Source organism: Salmo trutta, chromosome 9, assembly GCF_901001165.1.
Source record: "Salmo trutta chromosome 9, fSalTru1.1, whole genome shotgun sequence".
Classification (NCBI taxonomy): Eukaryota; Metazoa; Chordata; class Actinopteri; order Salmoniformes; family Salmonidae; genus Salmo; species Salmo trutta.
The window spans coordinates 30,956,164-30,970,747 of record NC_042965.1 but is presented as its reverse complement, the minus strand read 5'-3'; the positions used below and the strand labels follow the sequence as shown (position 1 = coordinate 30,970,747).

The following is a 14,584-nucleotide window of genomic DNA, read 5'->3' as shown; positions in this document are numbered from 1 at the left end:
CCACACATAATAAAGAGACATGTGATCATATACAAACGTAAGCAAGGTTTGAAATTATTGTTTTAGTCAAATTATATCTGTTTGGGACTCTTGTGGTCAATTTACGGTCTACAAATTATTTGTAATTATGTTCCGGCCCCCGACCATCTGCTCAAGAAAAAAATTGGCCTGTGGCTGTCTAGCTGATTATCCCTGCGCTAGGGGGAGTCCAAAAAAAATGCAAGCTAGCTTGAGGGAGCAAGTAACAGTGGTACAACCAATATTGTAAATCATTGGGTACAACCAAAGATTATGGATATACTGACAAGATGCATGTCTCTCCACCCTAACAATGGGAGTTGTCCACAAGGTCCTTTCTTTGGGTTGGTGGATACATCTCATTATTGTAATCCTTTTTTAAATATTCAATAAGGGTTATTGATGTCAACCTGTATTCAATGGAGAAAGAGGCTATGCTACTAGCTTTCATCCCATGACAATGCAAAGCCATCTCAAGACAACACCGATATAAAGAGTTTTTACTCAAAGTGGGATGTCACGTATCCTACTCATACTGAACAAAAAAATGAATGCAACATGCAACAATTCAAATATTTCACTAAGTTACAGATCATATATGAAATCAGTCAATTGAAATTATCTATGGGTTTCACATGACTGGGAATACAGATATGCATCTGTTGGTCACAGATACCTTAATAAAAGTAGGGCGTGGATCAGAAACTACTCAGTATCTGATGTGACCACCATTTGCCTCATGCAGCTCAACACATCTCCTTTCCATAGAGTTGATCAGTGATCAGGCTGTTGATTGTGGCCTGTGGAATGCTGTCCCACTCCTCTTAAATGGCTGTGAAAAGTTGCTGGATATTGATGTGAACTGGAACACGCTGCCGTACACATCGATCCAGTTCATCAGAAACATGCTCAATGGGTGACATGTCTGGTGAGTATGCAGGCCATGGAAGAACTGGGACATTTTCAGCTTCCAGAAATTGTGTACAGATCCTTGCGACATGGGGCCTTGCATTATCATGCTGAAACATGAGGTGATAGCGGTGGATGAATGACACAACAATGGGCCTCAGGATCTCGTCACGGTATCTCTGTGCATTCAAATTGCATCGATAAAATGCAATTGTGTTCGTTGTCCTTAGCGTATGTCTGCCCATACCATAACCCCACCGCCACCATGGGGCACTCTGTTGACAACGTTGACATCAGCACACCGCCATACACATGGTCTGCGTTTGTGAGCCCGGATGGACTACTGACAATATGCCACACCTGTCAGGTTGATGGATTATCTTGGCAAAGAAGAACAGGGATGTAAACAAATTTCTGCACAACATTTGAAATAAATAAGCTTTTTGTGCATATGAAAAATGTTTGGCCTCTTTTATTTCAGCTCATGAAACATGGGACCAACACTTTACATGTTGCGTTTATATTTTTGTTCACTATATCAGAAGACTCGTACCAAGCAGTACAAAACTTCTATTCAATCAAATTAACTTCACGTAAAAATAAGTAATTCATTTTTTTTTTGACCAATTTCAACACTCTCATTGACATCCATACAACAAATCATTGCTTGGTGGGTGAAACAACGAAAAACGCCACCTGCTGGAGGAAGATAGATTTTCCACCGAGTTGGGCCTCTCTTCCTCTCTGGTACAACCCACTGAGCAACCACTGGCCGATTCTGTTGCCAAACGTTTCTTAAACGGAAGCAAACAGAAGTAAACGAATTTGTCCAATAGAAAACTCTTTTTTTAGTTACAAAACGAAATTGTTTTGACTAATGATTACACCTCAGGGAGCAAGCTGTTCAGTGCCAAGGAATGTGTAACGTTAGCGTCTTTCACATTTATCAAGAGCTGGATTTTGAAATAACCATGTCACATTTACTAACGTTACATTGAAGAATCCTTTGATTGCCGGTGGGTATTTTGTTTAGGACATCAGCACTGCCAACTTACCTTGCTAGCTAGCAGTAACATTGGTTAACGGTACCTTATTGTGATGCTAACTAACGTTAGCCAGCCACATCGTCAATAACGTAAAAATAAACTAGCCAGCTAGTATTTACTATTAGTAATGGTAGCAAATGTACAGGTGAGCGTTTGACCATTTCAGGTGCAATTGCAAAAACGTCGATGAAATAGCGAATATCTGATAGTTAGCTAAGTTACTGTAGATCAACATCACTAGCTAGCTAGTTAATTTGTTAGCTATCCCCAGACTGTCTGCCGGCTAGCTAGCTAACCGTTACAACGTATCAGCTGACGATGCCCACGGAACATTGTTAGCAATGCTGGTATTAACATACAGTAACGTTACTGACAATCTTATATAAATATACTGGTGCTTATGAACTAGTAGTTAGCTAAGTTAGCCAATTGCTCAGTTGAAAAGTCATAATTTTCAAGAAGCAGTTTTTCTGGTTCTCCACAATAAGCTAGTTTACGTTAGCTAGCTAGCTAAGTAGGCTACTGGAGGAAATTGTACATTAATACATAAGTAGTTAAATGTGTTTCTGTGGTTTATTTCTGGCAGGTGATGGTAACCCAAGACAACATGAGAGAAGAAACGGCTGATCAAGCTAACGTTATTTTCTGCCCTTGAGAGATTTGCGGGATTCCTTTTAGTAGAAGAATCTGGTCCTGGCGAACTTGAAATATGCAAGCCTAGCTACCTGGCAATAACGTTACATCTTCCAGATGGGGTGTAGTGCTGCATCTGTGTACCACAGTAATACAGTGCTACTTTGAAAATTTGGATTGATAGTTTAGGCCTACTTGTGTTGATCAGATCATTATCCAATATAACACAATATCCACCATTTTGGGGGTTCCGACAAACATTACTGCATTTCACACATTTCTGACTGAGGGTTAGTAAAATCAGCTTCCTGTCGAGATGTTTTCAGCTCTGAAGAAGCTAGTTGGTTCTGAACCAGGCCAGTCGAGGGACAAGAACATCCCCGCTGGTATGCAGTCCATGAATCATAGTTTACAGAGACGCTTTGCCAAAGGAGTACAGTACAACAGTAAGTTGTATATTTTTTTTATGCAGATAGCATTATATGATATAATATACAGTACCAGTCAAAAGTTTGGACACCTACTCATTCAAGGGTTTTTCTTAAATTGTACTATTTTCTACATTGTAGAATAATAGTGAAGACATCAAAACTATTAAATAATAGTAACCAAAAAAGTGTTAAACAAATCAAAATATATTTTAGATTCTAAGTAGCCACCCTTTGCCTTGATGACAGCTTTGCACATTCTTGGCCTTCTCTCAACCAGGTTCATGAGGAAGGCTTTTCCATGTGTGGGAACCACACATGCAGAGATCATCCGTTTACCTACTCTGCGTCTCACAAAGACACAGTGGTTGGAACCAAAAATCTCGAATTTGGACTCATCAGACCAAAGGACAAATTTCCACCGGTCTAATGTCCATTGCTTGTGTTTCTTGGCCCAAGCAATGCTCTTCTTGGTGTCCTTTAGTAGTGGTTCCTTTGCAGCAATTCGACCATGAAGGCCTGATTCACACAGTCTCCTCTGAACAGTTGATGTTGAGATATGTCTGTTACTTGAACTCTGTGAAGCATTTATTTGGGCTGCAACCAGCAGTTAACTTTAATGAACTTATCCTCTGCAGCAGCGGTAATTCTGGGTCTTCCTTTCCTGTGGCGGTCCTCATTAGAGCCAGTTTCATCATAGCGCTTGATGGTTTTTGATACTACACTTGAACAAACTTTCAAAGTTCTTGACATTTTCCAGATTGACTGATCTTCATGTCTTAAAGTAATGATGGACTGTCATTTCTCTTTGCTTATTTGAGCTGTTCTTGCCATAATATGGACTTGGTCTTTTACCAAATAGGGCTATCTGCTGTAAACCACCTCTACATTGTCACAACACAACTGATTGGTTCAAACGCATTAAGAAGGAAAGAAATTCCACAAATTAACTTTTGAGAAGGCACCCCTGTTAATTGAAATGCATTCTAGGTGACTACCTCAAGAAGCTGGTTGAGAGAATGCCAAGCGTGTTCAAAGCTGTCATCAAGGAAAAGGGTGGCTACTTTGAAGAATCTCATATAAAATTTATTTAGATTTTTTTTTAACACTATTTTGGTTGGTACATGATTCCATATGTGTTATTTCATAGTTTTGATGTCTTCACTATTATTCTACAATGTAAAAAATTGAGTAGGTGTGTCAACCTTTGACTGGTACTGTAGGTTACTGTACATATATTAAGAGGTAGGCTAGTCATACTTTGTTTTATTATTTCTCACAAGTGAAAATAGTTATCCGTGGAGACAGAAATACTGGAAAGAGCACGCTATGGCATCGACTGCAAGGAAAGAAATTCACGGATGACTACGTCCCCACTCAAGAGATCCAGGCAACCAGCATCCATTGGAACTACAAAAGTAAGAGAACTGGGATTCTACACTTTACTTGCACACCGTGATCAACGTTTTTACTCCTATTTTCTTTATTCGCTCTGGGCTAAAACCTATCTCTAATCCTGCCAACAATATATACTTATGAAGTTTACTTTTCCTGCTTCTGCAACTGTAATTCACAGTTGAACATGGCACATATAAAGGTAAATAATATCCAGGTAAGCTTACTATGTTTGAGAAATAGTATTGCGTAGTTAGCTAGATCAGTAGCTTTGCGTACAAGTGTTTTGTGGCATTAGTGGGGTAGTGAAAACACAATCTCAAGTGTACATCCAAACAATTTCCCTCCTCAGACTGTGTGATTAATAAAGAGGCCCATGGGTAATGATGCAATTCCACCTGTAGTACAGAAACAACTTTTTCCAGCTTGCCTATCCCAGCTATCATATGTGCGCACAGAGCCTTGGGATACATAGTAGTTTGAGCTTTAGTATGTGAGGCTTTGTCAGTTGAGGCTTGTGATGACTGTTTCTCTGTATCTCTCAGCCACTGATGACGTGGTTAAGGTGGAGGTGTGGGACGTGGTGGATAAAGGTGAGTGTGATGACTTTGTTGGGTGAATGTATGTGACTCATGAGTCAATCAGTTGATAGCTACTGTTTCTACTGCTGTATTAGTGTCCATGTATTATCCCATTGTCCATCCATACTTTTACTATTTTTTTGTTCAGAAATGTTTATACAAAAGTCTTGTTTCTGTGTAATTTTTTTCTCCTCAGAATATTAATGTTTTTCTTGCTCCTCTTTTGTACTTGCCTCAGGCCAAAAATACCCTCTCCCTGAGGGTGTAGGTGAGAGTCACTGTGTGTACTGATGTAGGATCTTAATTTGATCTCCCTGTTGCAGGAGAACTTTCCTGCAATGCAGAAACGTGTAGTGTGTTTAAGGATTAAAAATGCTTCTGAAGATTGTAATTTCCACTTTGAAATTTCAAACTTGATTTTCCCTAACGAAAAATCTATCATACCCTACAAAAATGTCCATCAATTATAATCCACATACATTATAATCCACATTTCACATTTGCTGTTGCTGCAGGTTTATTTTCCTGCTGTAGCAAACTGGCTCAAATTAAGATCCTACATCTGTAGTTCCTAGAAATGAGTTGCTTGTGTGCACTGGGTTTGTCCCTCTTGTGAAGGTTGGTCGTTACTTAAGTTTGCAGTGTGGCTGAAATAAAAAGATTGCTCATTGCTTGCAAGAAAATGACTGTTTGACTACTTTGGATACTATAACCTGGAGCTACAGTCAAAGGTGTGACTCTTTTTAAAAGAAGATAATGGAGTATGTGTTTGCCAATAACATAATAAGAGCTTTTCTGCTTCCGGCAATCCTGTATTTGTTGCACTTAGCAGACGGTAAAGCTAGAAATAAAGGGATTCACATTTTTGTTTTAAAATAATGCCATGTGTAATCATACTGTATGTATATGGCTCATAGAAATAGAATCACCAGAACTGGAATAGCCCCTCAGACTGTATTACAGACTCATTGATTTGAATGAGGATGCCCATTCAAGGGATTTTATTTCTATGACATGGCTTTCTCGCGTTGTTATGCTTGACAGCAATAGTTCAATGTAATGTCCAGTTTTATGTTCTGAATTGCAGCTTCTTGACATTCTGCTTTCTCACAGGCCGAGGTAAAAAACGAGGGGACACTTTGAAAGTGGAGAATGAACCCCAAGAGGTGACTATCACGTTTAAGATTCCTCTATTTGGCTTATCTAACGAGTCCCACTGGGGAGCTTTTTTGTATAGTAGCTAGTAAGCTGTAAACAACGGTCACATTCTCATAAGATTCATTAATTTTCTATTATCTAAATAATATTTGATTTGTTATAGTCTGACGAGGTGGCCTTGGATGCAGAGTTCCTCGACGTTTACAAGAACTGCAACGGTGTGATCATGATGTTTGACATCACCAAGCAATGGTCAGTCTGTGTTGTACATTATAGAACAGTCCAGTACATTAGTTACAAGGTTTACATTACATTTTTTTAAATGGCAGATATTCAAGTAGAATTTAGGAGACCATAGGCCACTGGTGAAAAGTAGTGCACAACATAGGCAATAGGGGGACATTTGGGACATAGCCATGGTTCAATTAATAAATCAATGAACTCTAATGGAACATGCATGGGGGATTAGGTCTCAGTAAGCCGGTGTGTGGCCATGAACCACTTAGCCCACAGTGGCTGGCAGGCATCTGACTCAGCTTAGCTTCAAAGTCAGAACAGCGTGAAACAGATTACCATTGTATTTACTTTGAACTTGGCCAAGTATGGGGAGACACACATTTGTAATTCCTCACATAGGGAGAAACAATAGCTATAAGTTTGTTTTATTCTTTTTTTTTTATGTCGTTGCAGGACATTCAACTACATCCTGAGAGAGCTACCCAAAGTACCCACTCATGTTCCAGTGTGTGTCCTAGGAAACAACAGGGACATGGGTGACCACCGTGTCATCCTACCTGATGACATCCGCCAGGTTATCGCTAATCTCAATAGGTAGTTAACTGAACTCCCTGTTTTAGTATTATTCGGGTTGAAAAGATTTTTTCCCCCCAAAAAGTCCTGGTTTTCCTGAAATCAGGAGGGAATAAGAACAAAATCCTGAATCCCCCAACCAAGATTTCTGGAACACTTGGGAAATTGGGGAATGTTGCCTACATTTTGCAACAATTACAAGTAGTCATAAGCTGTGTCTATATACTTGACTGATGGTTTCTTGCAGACCCATGGGTTCCTCCTATATTCACTACGCTGAAGCCTCTATGAAGAATGGATTTGGCTTGAAATATTTACACCGATTTTTCAACATCCCTTTCCTGCAACTGCAGGTTAGTTCTAGTTTTGACTACATTGTATTGTGAAATATATACCTATGGTCATAACCATCTTGTGAATTTCATGGATGTCATGAAATCAGATCAGAAATGCAGCAGGCACAGACTAAGTACTACCCACTCCCTGTGAAAGGGGTTCTGAGAGTGCTTGTGAAAGGAGTATTAGTGCTCTGGTTCACGGTCAGTCATTCCAAGCCCCCTCTGTTGATCTTTACAGAGGGAGACTCTGTTACGGCAGCTCGAGACCAACCAGTTAGACATGGACGCCACTCTGGAGGAGCTCTGCGTGCAGCAGGAGACTGAGGATCAAAACTATGAAATGTAATGTGATATTTTCACTCTCAGTTTGTTTGACGTGTTCAGTGATATTTTCACTTTAGCAGTTTTTGGCATGTACACTGATTTTCACACTGTGAATTTGCTTTGATAGCAGTGTATTTGTGTTGATAGCAGTGTATTTGTGTTGTTCTTTAACACTTATAGCAAATGTTTTAATGTTTATTTCCTTGATGCAGAACCGATTTGCCAATACTAACAACACAGCACCCATTGTTTTGTAGTTTCTTGGAGAATACGGAGACCCGCAATAAAGGCTATGGTTCACCTTGCCCAGCCAACGGTCAGAGCCCTTCCTCGGGCTCCCAATCCCCCATCGTCCCTCCAAGTGGGGCCTCCACTGGCAGCTCTAGCCCTGGGACCCCTCAGCAGCCACCCATCGCTGCCCAGGTCCCTAGCCTCCAGTCTCCCTCGCCTTCTCCTCCACCTCCTGCCTTGCCAGCCGGGATGGTTTCCCCCACCACTGAGCCTCAGTCCCCCACTCTGACGCAGGCTCGGAGTCCTGATCATCCTGGACCGTCACCATCCCCCCCTGCCCAGGCCCCGCCTCCTCAGAAACGTGGCCTCATCTCACGTCTCTTTGGCTCCGCCCCTGCCCCAGAAGTCCCTGCAGCCATGCCAGGTAAGTCTAGTCGCTGCATCAGTGTTTGACTATTTCCATAACAAAGACACACTGCACTGACGAACGGACAGAAGCACTGAGTGGCCACGGAATGTTAGCGATCACCTGTATGGTGTGGGAATTCAACATGTAGAATCATCTGGAAATGAACCGAAAATTATTTGTAAGGACCATTGCACTGCTTGGCACTAGAATCTCATCTGAGGGAATTAATAAAAAAAAACTGAATTAAGTAAAACGACATGCTAGAAACATCAATGTGGTAACCGCCAAACTCTTTGACAGTTTTACAGAACAACACTTTGTATTGAGGGACGTAACATTGATCTTTTAGCCCAATGCAGGTTTTAAGCATTCTGTTTGCTCTAGATTCTCCCCTAAATTGTGCTGGGTTGTTTTCATGTATTGCTGGTAAAAACATGGATTCTGAGGTGAGTTATTACTGTACCAATATCAGTGTAAGTCTGTGGTGTTAAATAATAAAAGGATGCATCCCTAATGGCACCCTATTCCCTATATAGGTCGAAAGTAGTGGACTAAATAGGGAATAGGATGACATTTACGCATCAAAGGCTCTTTTGATCACTGTTTTGTCTCTGTCTGCAGAGCCAGAGCCTTCCCCTGTGTGTCCTGCTAAAGTTCAGAGTGTGGATGACTTTGTGCCAGACGAGGGTCTGGATAAAAGCTTCCTGGAGGACAGCCTCCCCTCTAAAGTCAAGGTCCACCAGCCAGCACCTGCACTGGACAGTGACAGGTAAGCAGTAGCAGAGTTCTTACTTTCACAGATGAGAATGTGTCCCTGGCCATATAAATAAGAATAAATAGAATAGGCTTGGAACTTCTAACCTTGGCAATTTGACTGGTAAACTCATGGGTACACTCACAACGGCTTCCTGGTATTGTGATGTAATAATTTCCATGATAATGTAGGATGTTCATGCAAATGATGGTAACTGATATGGCTCATGCATATTTTTTTGTAATGTCATTTTAGTTGATTCAACAAATCACAGCACAGATTGATTGTTACACTTCCTGCTTTTACTTCCTGCTTTGCTCCTATGGCTACACTCGCGATGGCTGCCAGGTCACCCATTATGCCAACATTGACTTGAATGGGAACACCCGTTATATTTATTCTTATTTATATGTCCCTGGATGCATCTCAAATGGCACCCTATTCCCATAGGGCTCTGGCAAAAATGTGTGCACTATATAGGGAATAGGGTGCCATTTTGGATGTAGGGCCTGTCTATATTGCCACTAGTTATTTCCTTCCCTGCTGGGGAAAAAAATGTCTATTGTAAGTTAACAGTACCATCTGGGAGAAGCCATCTGTGGTGAGAGTTTTAAGATGGCTCTATTTACTCAATGCTTCCTTTGAAGTAGAATGTGAAAGAGGATTTAAGAATCACCAACGATGTTGGTGATAGTTAGTCGGAGATGAGAGAACACTTGAATGCCTCTGCCATTCTGCTCTGTCTAAAATACATATATTTAAAAAGGAGAAAATCGAAACGTTAAGATGCTCTGTTGTTCCCTTGTGTGTCCCCAGTGATGGAGAGGACAGAGGGAACCCTATGGTGGCAGGTTATCAGGATGAACTAGACCCAGATGACAAAGAGCTGCCCCAGCCCAGCACCCTGGGCCTTCTCACCAGTAAAGACTTCACCATGTCCAGCGATGACGAGGAAGCACCCCCACCACGAGCAGCACCCGCTGCCACTCAGGATGACCACCTCGACCGTGAATCAGAGCTGAAAAAGTAAGCGTCAAATAAATGTCCACCATATCCGTTAATGTAGTCTCATTTCTGTTTTAGGCCCCTCTTATATCGTTCATATTTGTTAATGTAGTGTAATCTATAGTAATAATCACTGTTTGTAAGTGGTATTTTTGTTTTCCATTTTAGACTGGGCACTGAGTCCATAATGCCCCATGCCATGGAGCCTCAAGCTCCGGAGCCTCTGACTCCTGCTTCCCAGCTCCTGGAGAACACTGTCCTCTTGGAGGCAGAGCCAATCTCCCTCACCATGATCCCTGCAGTAGCCCTGGAGCAGCCAGGCCCCCAGCCAGGCCCACCCAGAGCAAAGAAGGGGGGAAGCCCTGGGGTGGAGGGTTCAGACTCTGACCCAGAGGCCCCTGTTGCTGAACAGATGCTTTCCTTCATCATGGATGATCCTGATTTTGAGTCTGAGGAGGTGGTCATCCAGAAGATAACTAAGGTAGCTATGGCAAAAGGACGTTATTTAGGGTTGTAGGCTACAATTCATCATGGTTAGATTGAGTAGTTGTCAACCTATAGAAATGACTTTCCTGGTAAAATATGTAGTGCTGCATTTGTGAAATATTTATTTTATGCATTTGGGTGTAATATACATTTTCAATAAATTATTTGATTGTTATTTTATGTTAGGATACATGGTTAAAATGTATATGTGATAGTCTGAACTTGTGGAATTTCATTATTTCCCTCTGCATCCATCCACAGGAGGTTTTCCCAGTCAGGGATGAAGTACTGTCTGATCTGGAGCTGTCAGATGATGACATCCTTCCAGCAGTGCTGATCCCTGAGCCTCTGAAGGCCACGCCAGTCCTGAAGCCCTCCTTTAAGAGCAAGAATGAGACAGACCTGTTTGGCTTGGGCTTCACTGAGGAGGCCCCCAGAGCCAAGGACAGCAGTGAGGACCTAGAAGGCAAGTCCACCTCCACAAATCTATAGAGAACAGGGTTGTATTCATTAGTGCATACTGTATTAAAATGTTTTGCAACGTAAAAAGAAAACAAGTGTCTTATTGGACAAGAGTTCAGGTAGTTCTTCCCTGTTTCAGTCCATTTTCTTCCATTTGTTATGACCCAGTACCATAGAATAGTACCGTAGCACATAACCGAGAACAGTACCAAAGTGTATCACATTATGAAACAAAATTGCATTGTATTTATTGCTCAAATTATATGAATTGCTTTTCAGAGAAGGAAAGCAAACACTCCTCAAAAGAAAAGAAGAAAAAGAAGAAGAAAAACAAAGAGGTAAGGGAGTGGATGTATTTTCAGATGGCTATTTTGTCAAGTGAAGTGGCGAGTGTTTACTGTATACAGCATAGTAGACATACATTTGAAAAAGAAAAAAATCGGACATTCTGTGAAATTATTCTGCCTTTTTTCTTAGGAGGAGGAGAAGAGCAGCAAGAAGAAGCATAAAAAGGACAAAAAAGAGAAAGATGAGACGGGAACAGGAGATGACAAAGAGAAGAAAAAGAAGAAATCTCGGACCAAGAAAACCGGGGATGTGGATGACTTGGAGGATTTCTTGGCCGGAGGGGAGGGGTCAGAAAATCGAGAGGGCGGAGACTATGAAGAACTCTAAAACCCAAGTACTTCTTTTTTGGAACTTGACTCTGAAGAGCTGCAGAACCCAACTTGTCATTTGAAACCTTTTGGTTCCTAGAACCAGATTCATTTATGCACAAGCAGCATCGCAAGCCATAACCATTGTCACGCTCACCCATTCCCAGGTAAAAACCTAGACTCTGTGGTGGCTGTGTGTTGCATTGATATTATTTCCCATGAGCACTACTGATGACATCACCCTCTTGACCTTTGGATGAGATGAGAAACAGGAAGGAGACTTACACCCACTGTATGATCACTACTGGCTAAGATCACTACAGGGGAGCCACTAAGGAAAGATTTTACTTTTTTATTTTCTGACCATTTAACCTAACATTTGTATTTGCGTACTGTTTTTCCTTTTAACTTTTTAAAAGATGCCAACCTAAAGTGAACCACTCCAAAAGGGCTAGGCAGGGCTAACTTGTTTTTGTCTGAATGTCCTCTATTTCCTATAATTGCTTGACTGATTGGCAGTGTAGATATTACATCGTGGAGCCTATTCAAGGTAGATGGTCATATTTCACATATTGAAGATTGCCCTCTTATTTTGATCCACTGGTTTTGTTTCTCTGACTCAGTGATGTAATGGTTGTTGGAAGTTGTGCTGCTTTAATCTAGCCTAAAGAATTGCTATCTCTGTTTATTTGATAATACACTCCCCCCACAATGGAACAGGTTCCCCAATGCACCATTTGACAGCTACATTGACCGTAGTTTTATTTTGTGTACATCCCAAATGACACCATGCACCCTTTTCCCTATATAGGGTGGTATTTTTCACTAGGGCCCCATAGGGCTCTGATCAAAAGTTATATATAGGGAATAGGGTGCCATTTAGGATGCGGCCTTTGTGTCACCTTCTTTAGCGCCTCAGTACACATTTTCAGTGTGTTTTCCTTATTTGCCTTAAAAGGAAGTTGCATACAAACACAAACCATGTGTTAAGTGCTCTTACTGTAAGTCAATTGAACTGCATCCGAACTGACAGGAAGTAGCATCAGACAGATGTCTGGTGCCTTCGATAGGTGAACTGTAACTGTATTTTACTCCAACGTATCATATGTGTAGTTTGAATTAGAGCCAGTACCACAACCTCGGCAGCCCAACACACAATATATGGAAATGTTTGCTTTTATTCAGAGCTGCTGCTTGGACCTTGGATTGGAATCATGTTTTACATTGTCAAGACACTCTTAACAATTTATGAATAATTGAAAAAGTAATAAACTGCTTACACAAATAAGGTAAAACAAACAATTGTTACTGCATAAATGTTCTGCATTTCCAGACTCCTATTATTTTAACTAAGCATAGCTGTCTTGTTTTGAAGTTCATTTGAAATATTTTTTGCAATGGCTGTTTTTCTTGGAGTTATTTCAAAGGCAGCCTACTAACATTGAATGCATTTTTTTATGGCCTGAAACATGTCGACAACAGTAGTGCTTCATTAATACTACTCATCAAAGTTATTTACCCTCACCAATTTTTTATTACGAGGAAATACAAATGGGATTGTTTCATACATATGACCTGGTTGTAATCGTAGTATGTCACCTGGTTTGTCTGTAATACAAGGGTTCTATTGGCTACTCCAAATTTGTAGATTTCCCATGTGTTGGTGTGCTACATCAGGTTGACTAGTTGCATCACAAAAAGTAATGAGTAATTCCAATCTGTTTACCTTGCGAAGACCACCATGCTATTCTGTAATGACACCCATCAATTTAATTAAGAGCAGCATGCATTCATATGCATATCAGACAAGGAAATAAATGCAAGTGTTATTCAGGAATGATATACATTTTATTTCCACAATGTTACAAGGTATGTATTTTAACTTACAGACTTTTAGATGTTACATTTTTGTCAGTTTACAGTGCACTCTTAATGGTCTGATATCAAAATGAAATGTCAAATTTATGTTTCAAAATCTGAAACTATGCATTGATCTTGAATACTGTGTGATCTGCTTCCTTGTTTGTAGTTGTCATTGGGTCGTTCATAGCAAAATGCTAAAAGCACAGTTCCAATTGAAGCATGAGACTTATGTTGTGCAATAACAAAATAATGTATTGAAAGGAACAATTTATATATTTATTTTCATCCCATGAAATGTTTCCATATTTTCACTGGATGTGAACCTGTGTTTGGTTTGTCTAATAAATACAAACTTATTTCTTCATAGATGGCGTTTCATTTTTACTGCTTTGAAAATAATGAACGTTATTGCGAACAACAAAACAAATATAATCAGCACTTAGCTCTTGTTACCATCAGGGAGCAGAGTAACTTTTCTTGACATTTAGTTATTCAGATGAAAGTGAAGTACAGTATAGGCTGTGTGTATATTAAAATAAAAATACAATGGCTTTAGATTCGAATAAATTACAAGTTTGTAACTGTAAAAAGCAGTAATGCAAACGACCCCCCCATCCTGGGAAAAATATGTCACCCCCCAATATATCACTTTAAACATAAATATGTAATTACACTAATATTAATAATACGCAATGAAAGCACTTGTGCTGATTATAGACACATAATAGCGCGTTTTTAAGTTTCAAAAGATTGCGACCCCGCCCTTTGCCTCACAATGCAGTGGCACATGATGCAGGTACAGTGCATGTATGGGAATCTGACAGTCTGTCGTTGGTGGCTGACCTCCAGTAAGTAGTTCAAACAAAGGATATGTTAGTGTAACAGTGTAGGTTCCGTCCCTCTCGTCGCCCCAACCTGGGCTCGATCCAGGGACCCTTGCACACATCAACAACACATTAGACATTTCTTTACTTCTACCACGCAATAGAACACATTTATAAACGTCATCAGTCTTCATTTTCGCTGCATTGAATTACAGGTCACTCTTTATGTTAGCTAGCTACAGTAACATCAACCA

General features: G+C 40.5%; 1 protein-coding gene across 2 annotated transcripts; it reads left to right on the top strand.

Moving 5' to 3' along the window:
- Positions 1-1,665: 1,665 nt before the first annotated feature.
- Positions 1,666-13,872, top strand: rabl6b (RAB, member RAS oncogene family-like 6b). Of its 2 annotated transcripts, XM_029763434.1 has the most exons (17): positions 1,666-1,943; positions 2,560-3,052; positions 4,318-4,452; positions 4,975-5,022; positions 5,249-5,278; positions 6,124-6,176; positions 6,332-6,420; positions 6,859-6,999; positions 7,226-7,331; positions 7,555-7,658; positions 7,898-8,295; positions 8,902-9,049; positions 9,851-10,060; positions 10,208-10,520; positions 10,787-10,991; positions 11,267-11,325; positions 11,465-13,872. In XM_029763434.1, the coding sequence occupies exons 2-17, from the start codon at positions 2,923-2,925 to the stop codon at positions 11,660-11,662; spliced, it is 2,367 nt and encodes a 788-aa protein (XP_029619294.1). In that variant the 5' UTR covers positions 1,666-1,943; positions 2,560-2,922; the 3' UTR covers positions 11,663-13,872. The 2 variants fall into 2 exon arrangements, with proteins under 2 accessions (XP_029619294.1, XP_029619295.1); XM_029763435.1 differs by lacking the exon at positions 5,249-5,278.
- Positions 13,873-14,584: the final 712 nt, after the last annotated feature.

Excerpts from the sequence above, each read along its gene's own strand:
- rabl6b (XM_029763434.1), top strand. The coding sequence starts at position 2,923 with ATGTTTTCAGCTCTGAAGAAGCTAGTTGGTTCTGAACCAGGCCAGTCG. Across the intron at positions 3,053-4,317 it reads CAAAGGAGTACAGTACAACA|TGAAAATAGTTATCCGTGGA; the intron begins GTAAGTTGTATA and ends ATTTCTCACAAG. Across the intron at positions 9,050-9,850 it reads CCTGCACTGGACAGTGACAG|TGATGGAGAGGACAGAGGGA; the intron begins GTAAGCAGTAGC and ends GTGTGTCCCCAG.